Source organism: Hydra vulgaris, chromosome 01 (assembly GCF_038396675.1).
Source record: "Hydra vulgaris chromosome 01, alternate assembly HydraT2T_AEP".
In the NCBI taxonomy this organism is placed as follows: Eukaryota; Metazoa; Cnidaria; class Hydrozoa; order Anthoathecata; family Hydridae; genus Hydra; species Hydra vulgaris.
This window is the reverse complement of record NC_088920.1, coordinates 57,695,218-57,705,000: the sequence shown is the minus strand read 5'-3', so window position 1 is coordinate 57,705,000 and position 9,783 is coordinate 57,695,218. Positions and strand designations below refer to the sequence as shown.

Here is a 9,783-nt window from a genome sequence, read left to right as displayed (position 1 = left end):
ACTAATAAATCAAAATCTCTAAAATGAGTATGATGGAAGGCTGTTAGTCGTTTAGTAGCACCATCTCAGACACTTGAGTTTATTCAAATAAGTATATTGAAACATTGCATTTACCTATTACATAATTAGTTCACTTTTTTCTATCAAAAATTTTTTGTTTTGTGTTGAAGAAGCAAAGTAATTCAATAGAAGAGATTTCTAATTATAAATACTGCTTAATTAAATATAGCTATGAAGAAAGACCTAGCCTTCTTCTATCCAAATTGCAATTATTATCTTTATACTTACAGTTGCCTCAATAAGTTGCCAGTGTAACAAAAAACCAAGACCTTTCGCAAACCAAAATTTCAGTTCAAGGTGAGATATTCTTAACACTTCTCATAATGCCAACAATGATAATATCTTGTAGATATATAATAAGATTTTTAAATAGTGTGATATAAATTGTGATGTAATAATTTTCAGATTAACTTGCAATGTTTATTTGCATACAAAAAGTGATTTAATTATTAAAATTAATATTTTGAAATTGTAGTCAATTCTTTACTATGTAGGTGATTTGCACAAAAAGATATCTTGGTCACAAAAAAAAAAATTTTAAATATTAGGAAAAGAATAATAACTTAAAATAAGATTTTATACTTAAAAAGCAATGATGAAGTTATGAAACAAAAAAACAAACAAGAGAAACTTAAAAACATATTGACAAATTGAAATTTAATAATGAATGGCTTAAAAAACAAACATATATAAACATATGTTCAAATTAAATAGAATGTTTCAAAATTTAAAATAAAGTTATTCTTACGTGTCTGATTGTGATTATCATTTTTATCATTGTTGTAACCACTTAATAAAAAATATTCTTGTTTACCATTTGCACCAGGTTCATATTTTTTGTTTGTGTTGGCCAAACCTACATATATTTATAAAATTAAAAAACAATGGAAAAAAAAGTCCCTAAAACTTTAAATAAAAAAAGCAAATCATATAGAACCGTATAACCAACCTGGCATTAATCTGCTTTGCAAATCAAAACTATATATTTTTATTGTCATAAAACTTTTGAAAGATTACTACTCAAGACTTAAAAGTGTTGGATAAGCATTTTTTTAGCAACTTTACAATAATTTATTGTAAATTATAATAAAGTTGTGTATTAAACTTAAAATCGATGAAAACAGATTTTTGATAAATAAATATATTGAGATAACTTTAATATGATGACTTTTTAAAGAAAACTTCAAAAATTTGGAAGAGCAACTATCAAGTTTATACGTTTAGATGTATTACATTTTAATAAAACTTGTTACGTTTCCATTAAAGTTGATTTACAAAAAACTTTATGATTTTTCTGATTCTCTTTGATATACACTTTCAAACTTCGGAATAAAAAGCTTCAATACATACTCCTTTCGTTGGTTCTAGTAGTCCAAAATTATACAACTTTTTCAGTTTTACTATATTTTAATTTAAATTAATCCGTATCAAATCGAGGCTAAAAGAAAAATAAGCAGCCAGTTATTGACAGGAAGGAATAGAAGCAACAGAACGCAACAGAACACATACTATAGAAGGAACTGTCGAATAAACTTTTTGGTATATTGTTCGAGGGAGTAAGTCTGAAAAATCTACATCAAGTAAATTGATAAGAAAAAACAGTGATCTGTTTTGCTGGTGTACTGATGCAACGTCACTAAACAATAAGTTTGACGAATTGTTAATTGATATTGAAATTAAGCAACCGTATAATGTAATGATATGTAAGACATAGTGGAATGAACTATTAACCACAAATATTTTGAGTTATTCTTTGTAGATACAAGATAGACAGATTAAAAGGGGAAGTAGAATATGCATTTATATATGTCAAAGCATCAGTGGGTAATGTGATATTTCAACACAACTTAGTATTAAAAAATAATTGTTTATAAACATACTTTTAACATTACTAACTTAAGTAAATCTAGTAAACAATATAAAAAGTACGCTACATATGTATTTAAAAAATAAAACGTATTTAGTTTGGTATATAGGTGGGGCATATGCCACCCCTTCACCTATTTTGTTTAAAAAAATGTAAAAAGAAATTAAAATTAAAATTATTCTTTAATATTATTTTAACTAATTTCAGATAAGTAACAAAAACATTCTACAACTAGCACTGTAGTTATAAATTATTAACAGTAAAAAATGTGCTACATTAAGTGACGACTTAACCATTTGTTCTCATAAACTTAGATCTAGACCGTCTATATAACCCACTGGCTTTTTATTTTGACTATGTTATTTTGCAAGAAGTATAAGAATCTATTGCATTTGGGGTTCACTAACACATACCTTTAGCTCATCACTATCTATATTGTGAAGTCTTGCACTTTCTCAACTTTAAAAGTTTCTGCCATAATAAGAAAAAAGTATTTGTTTTACTGTCTGTTTGAAATATTTTCCACTACAAAAATATAAGCATAATTTTTTTTAAGAAACTCTTCATGAAATAAGCATAAACTTGTTTCTGATTATAAAACGTTTAGTTTAAACAATTAAAAAAAAACAGTTGGTCTGCAAAACAACATGGTATAAAGTTGCATGATCTGATGTCGGATAAAATATTTTTATACAAGGTCCATAAGATGTTTTCTAAATACTGCAAGCGTAAAAATTTGTTTGTTGTTGTTGTTCTACATAATGCCGCTCGAAGAGTTGCTGACAAATCTTTATACTTTACTTGTTTATTTGTAACTTATTATTTAAATTAACTGAGATACCTTAATAAAATAAAACAAGCAATAGAATGCCAAGGTGGTTTTCACTATACTGATAAGTTGTGATATTTTTTTATTTCCTAAAAAATTAGATATTCTTGTTAACCACTTTTTATGCTATTTTATCTCACTTTGTATACATACATACACACTGTATGTAGACAAAGTTTACATACATACATGCACACTGTATGTAAGTATGCATGTTTGTAGGTATTTATGTATGAATGTATGTATGTATGTATGTATATATGTATGTATGTATGTATGTATGTATGTATGTATGTATGTATGTATGTATGTATGTATGTATGTATGTATGTATGTATGTATGTATGTATGTATGTATGTATGTATGTATGTATGTATGTATGTATGTATGTATGTATGTATGTATGTATGTATGTATGTATGTATGTATGTATGTATGTATGTATGTATGTATGTATGTATGTATGTATGTATGTATGTATGTATGTATGTATGTATGTATGTATGTATGTATGTATGTATGTATGTATGTATGTATGTATGTATGTATGTATGTATGTATGTATGTATGTATGTATGTATGTATGTATGTATGTATGTATGTATGTATGTATGTATAAGATATGTTTTTATAATTTTCAAATTAGTAGAACACTATACTATTATATGTTACTGGAAAGAGGATGAAGTATTTTAAAGGTGAATACATGTATATATATATATATATATATATATATATATATATATATATATATATATATATATATATATATATATATATATTTATATGTATATATATATATATATATATATATATATATATATATATATACATATATATGTTATATATATATATATATTTATATATATATATATATAAATATATATATATATATATTTATATATATTAATAATTTATATATGTATATATATATATATATATATATATATATATATATATATATATACATATATATATATATATATATATATATATATATATATATATATATACATATATATGCATATATATATATATATATATCTATCTATACATACATATATATATATATATATATATATATATATATATATATATATATATATATATATGTATACATTTACATATATATAAATATATATATATATATATATATATACATATATATATATATTTACACACACATATATATATATATATATATATATATATATATATATATATATATGTATATATATTTATATATATATATATGTATACATATATATTTGTAGGTATATATATATATATATATATATATATATATATATATATATATATATATATATATATATATATATATATATATTTATATAAATCTGTAGGGATATTGCCAAAGCCAGAGTTACATCATACTATTTCATAAACTTTTTAAAGTTTATGAAATAGTATGATGTAACTCTTGATGCATGTATCCATAATTTTGCTTACAAAATTATGGATACATGCATCAAACGTTATGTCTAAGAATATATTTTTCAATTATTATATTGTGGTTTGAATAATTACCTTTCTTTGTTTTACAAATGAATCCGAAACGATTATCACAACGAATATCATTCCAACCATTAGTAGTTATTTCAGAACAAAATTCATTTCCATTAAAGTTATCAGGTTCACCATTTTTCCAATTTATAAAAAGTGGTGTTGTATTATCAGTCCAAGAAAAAGATCTTTTAAGAGCGTTAAGTCCTTTTTAAATACCAAAAAATTAAAAAACAATTGAATTTAAGGAATGAGTTTAATTTAAAAAATGAGCAATGAGCAATGAGTCTAAAATAAAAATTAAAAACATACCAATCCAAAAGTACTGGTCTTTCATATTTTTACTTTTAAGGTGGTTTAAAATGAATAAATTTTCTGCTTGGTCTGTTACACTTAATAAACTTCCTCCCATATTTTTACATAAATAAAGAGCAGTTTGCCAATCTACGCCTTCATGTGCTACATTTCCACGAAAATAGTAGCAATAGCTGCCAAAGCAATAGCTCCCAAAGCAATAGTTGCCATTCGAACAAACATAAAAAAAAGCCTCTAAAATAAAACAATTTTAAAAAACTTAAGTATTTTGACTTCTGTAAAAGTATTAGTAAGGTAGTATAACATATTTTTGTAGTTTTAAAATAGCTTTAATAGTATAAAACTTGCTTTAAGTAAAATCATACATGAAAACGACATGTTGTGAAGATTGTCATATTTTGAATTAATGAAATAAAAAAAAAATTTTAAATAGCCATATTTCTTTTCGTAAATATGAATGAGGTTTTAGCTTCGGAAATGTAATATAGTGTTCAGAAATGCAATATAGATGTAAAGTGCCTACATCATAAGCAAGATCTTACTTGTGATGTAGGCAATTTACATCTATGAAGTTCTTCAGAAGTTCTAAATTTTTACTACAACACTTATACCATGCGTAACTTAAAGCCGTAGTGATTTGTGGTAGAGCGTTTGCTTGCAAAGCAGAGAAGAAATTTTAAGTTATATCCCCACAACGTTTCTTAACTTGAGACGTTGTGGGGATTGAACGCTGCGTAGGGCCTAGCAGTACCACGTTTAACTGGTTTCTCTGTGCAGCGGCCTTCTACGTCAAGGTTCGTGTTATGGAGTTAAAGAGTTTAGAGAGGGTGGTATCCACAATAAAGATAAAAAAAGTAAAACTAGTAGCCTCCTAAACTCAAGTAGCCCCTTGGCGTAGGAGGGGTAAACAAATTTATTTAAAGAAACTACTACTTTCTTCATGCCAATGTCAATGTTATTCTTATGTTTTGCCGTATATATAACATTTGCAAATTTTGTAAATTAAAGATGTAATATTAACAAGCGTCGTGAGTCAAAATATATAATGAAATTTATCATTTTTTTATATTAATAAATTGTACGAGCCGGACTTCAAGATTGTAATGATCTTTTGGCGAAGCCCTAATAATATAATTAATATATATAATGTTTATTTTAAATATAGTTATATATTAGGAACAGATATACTTTGATAGTCTTTAAATTGGAATAAACTCATAATAAAAACTAAACTCAAAATAAGCTCAGGATAAAATTTAGATATAACAAGATGCAGTATAATAACTAAATTTGTTAAGAAAAAAAGTCAAGTGTGTTTTTTCTTTACAACTTTAGTTATTATGTATATTATTTATATATACATTGAGTACTTGGCATAGAGAGTCTATGCCTGCGTTAAGTTTAGCAACTTTCACGGCTTTCTTTGGTGCTTTTTCTTCATCTTTTCGTTTGAAGAACTTGATCACACATTTTTCGGTAATATATTTTCCGCTAAGTTTTAAAATGATGCACTGCTTCAATTTCTTAACATGCGAGATAGAATTGAAACAGTTTTTTCTTGCTTGAAAAAAATGTTTTAACACTATCACGATACTGTTTTTGCAACACTCAACACATGCTTGATACCAATCAAAACTTGAAGCTGATGTATTTGAGAAATATGGTAATTGATGTGTAGTTGGAGTAGGTGCTGCGGCGACTGTTGAAGATAATGAAGCTGTGTCTGAGTAAGATGGTGTAGGTGCTGTGGAGGTTGCTAAAGTTAATGAAGGTCGATTAAACGTTTGTGTGATTGCTAATGTCGTATAATTTATGTTGTTTTTATTAGGTAGAAATAAGCCAGTGTACTGAATATCAGCAATTGCATGAAAGCATGTAAACCACTCTTGTTTATAAACTTTGGCATATATATAATTCTGACATATATAAAGTTCGCCGAATGGTCACACACGAGCAATGAACGTCTGAGGGAAGTAATGAAGTACATTAGAATAAAGGAGAAGTATTTTTCAAACAAGCATATTTTGACAGTTGTCAAGACAAAAATAAAGATTAAAAGAGGAATATTTAAAATAAGACAGACAATGCACCTAAACAGTACAAACAATAAAAATAAAAAATAAATTGTTATATAAATACTAATATGAACTAAGATAAACAAAAAATATATCACCAAACAAAAAATAAATAAAACAAAAAATACATTAAAAAATAAAAAGTATGCATACAACAATGAAAGGCCTCAGAATGGAAAAAAAACATTAATGCCAATGTGTAAACATAATTCGTGTAGTGATTAAGTAATAAATGTCTCCTCAGAGTCGCGTCTATTATTACTGGCGTTTCGATGAGGATCAGCACTTATAACTAGTTTATCCCGTCAGATAAACGTCATCGCCACTTATGCTTTACCCCGCGACTTACGCCTATTCCATACTGCAGTAAAAAAAGATTCAGTACAAATAGCCAAAACCCGACCAAACCCAAATTTGTAAAGCACTAATATTTTTTTGATGATACGAAAAGTGTTAATCTACTGCACAATATAAGTAAAAATAGTTAAATAAATCACTTACCATACCAACGGTAGAAAAAACTACGCACAATAAATTAAAATTCAATTAAAAACGCCAGAAACAAAACTAAAAACAACTAAAGTGTGTAAACAGAAAATGCTATGAATTTTTCCTAAGACCATTCAAACCACATAGGTACTTCCAGCACAAATAAACCAAAAACAATCAAATGGCAATATATCCTATTAAAAACCCTTTTAAAATAAAATAAAATTTAATGGAGTATTAAAAATACTCTAACGTTGTCATAGACACATCATTCGAATTTTGTTCACCAATCTAAAGTGTAAGAAAATGAAACAACCCGCGCAACTTAAAATCATAACTAAAAATCAAGTATATTAGAAAGTAGAAAAAAACATATATATATATATATATATATATATATATATATATATATATATATATATATAAATAAGCCAGAAAAATATAAAAAATATATAAAGAAATAATCCTTACAATTTAAGTCTTTGTAATACTTTGTAAGAATTTTTTCCCGTGCTTGTTTGACATGACAATAGACACCTCTATCTAATGTTTGTAGAATATGCGAAGAATGCTCTGGTAAACAAATCAAGATTATATTGTGTTTTTTGCACAACCATACCGCTTCCGAAGCTACTTGAGTTGTACGCCCATCTAATCCTAAAATATGAATACCAATAATTTTGCTCAGTTTCGGGTATAAATACATCTTTTAGCTATTCAATAAACGCATCTTGCTCCATCCAACCTTATTATGAAATTGAATATTTGGTGCCAACTGGACCACCTCTTGCCCAAAAAGGACGAAAGTTTCTTTTAATTTTGTATATCATAAATGGTGGTGCAAAATGTTGCAGCATTTGTTTACAATATAATGCCTTTTTTCATTGTTGCCAGTAAGTTTAAATGCACATCTTGTCCCTTTTTGACACACTACGGTTGTTTTACTTTGATCACGCGAAAAACCTGCTTCATCACAATTCCAAATATGCGACCCAGAAGTTATACCAGTGCAATTGATTTTCGCGTTTAAGGTAGCCACATTCAAATTCAAAGATTTCATTTCGGGTTAAACCATAACCCCAGTCACCAAGTAATTGGAACGCATACACCATCAATCTTTCTGTTTCATTTGAATGTACCGTTGTTGTACCTGAGCCTTGGAAGACTTTGTTGCTTTTCTTTTTGCGACCTTTGAGCGTTGAGACTGGAACGCCATGTTTGAATGCAGGTTTCGTCAGTGGTGTTTTATTTTTCTTTATATCAGCTAATGCGGCTAGTATATCGTCTTCCTTGTATGCTTTTGTTTTTTTAGTTGGCAGGTAAAAGTGAGTGAGTTAAATTGAATTGAGGTAGTGATGATTATATTGAGAAATCATATAATAATTGGTTTTTAATGTGTATGAGAGAATAATATTAACAAATAACATTATATTTTATTCATAACTCAACCGAAATTAACACTAAGCTAATTAGATAAAGATAGGAGTTTAGCCACTTACAAAAAACTAAACTAAGTAATTATTTGAGTGTGCGGTTTTTTTATTTATTTTTTTATTTATACTATTTTTTTATTTATACTATCAGAATTAAAATTAAATTCCCAACAAGATAGTGCTAAAATTGTTTTTATATCAGCTTCAGTTCAAGCGCTCTTATGTTTGCAACGATAAAAATTATATAAAAAACTTTGACTTCCCGTTAAAGTTGTATAAAAAAAATTAATAGAGTTGAATTGGCATATGATTTTATCAATATAGAGGAGAAAGTTCTGTATTTGAATCTACTTTTGTTTTTTTCATTGCCATATCCGTTTAGCTTTTATTTAATAATTTTGATCAGTGTGCAGAGTGATATGGTGAGCGGTTTGGCCCGGTTTTACACTATATTTTCTATTTTTAGAAAGAGTAAAATATTGGTATTGTGTATCTTTGCTGGTTGGAACGAAATAAAGTGTATTTTTTTTTTTCAATGTTTAGGGACAATTTGTTCATTTTAATCAATATATTTAATTTTTGGAGTTCTATGTTTATCATATCGATCCTTAATGATTGTCGAAGAGTAAAATAAATTTGTATCGTCTAAAAGCATTATAAATATAAATTTGCTAGAAACTTATGGAAGGTCGTTCATATAGAGTAGGAATAAAAGAGGAGCAAGAATGGAACCTTGGGGTAAACCGCAAGTTAATTTTAATAATTTAGTGTGGTAATTATTATCTGTAATAACACACTGTTGTCTGTTATAAAGGTAACTTTTAAATCACTGCAGTGTATGGTTTTTTGATCCATATTTTTTCAATTTTGTTAGTAGGATTTCATAATCTGTTGTGTCGAATGCTTTTGAAAAGTCTACAAAGACTCCTAATACGAATAATTTTTCACAAATTGGTTCCATATCCTGTTGGTGAGATCTACAATATTATGCTCTGTTGAGTGCTGAGTTTGAAAACCATACTGTATTCATTCAGGACTTTATTTGTGATTAAGTATTTATATAAACGATTGTAGATTATTCGTTTAGGGAGTTTTAAAAATACGGGAAGGATTGATATTGATGTAGGTTATTTTTCCACCCCTCTTTTGTTAGCTCTTTGGTCATAAGAAATAAGATTATAGTTAGGGAT

At 26.7% G+C, this 9,783-nt stretch overlaps 1 protein-coding gene across 2 annotated transcripts in view; it reads right to left on the bottom strand.

Annotated features, from left to right (window-relative positions):
- Positions 1-9,783, bottom strand: part of LOC136075468 (mucin-2-like) — an 80,339-nt gene that overhangs the window by 36,340 nt on the left and 34,216 nt on the right. For both annotated transcript variants that reach the window (XM_065788753.1, XM_065788752.1), the window contains exons 5-7: positions 4,594-4,830; positions 4,306-4,488; positions 809-916 (exon numbers count right to left, since the gene is read on the bottom strand). In XM_065788753.1, the coding sequence (XP_065644825.1) occupies positions 809-916; positions 4,306-4,488; positions 4,594-4,830 (528 nt within the window). The remainder of the gene's footprint in view (positions 1-808; positions 917-4,305; positions 4,489-4,593; positions 4,831-9,783) is intronic.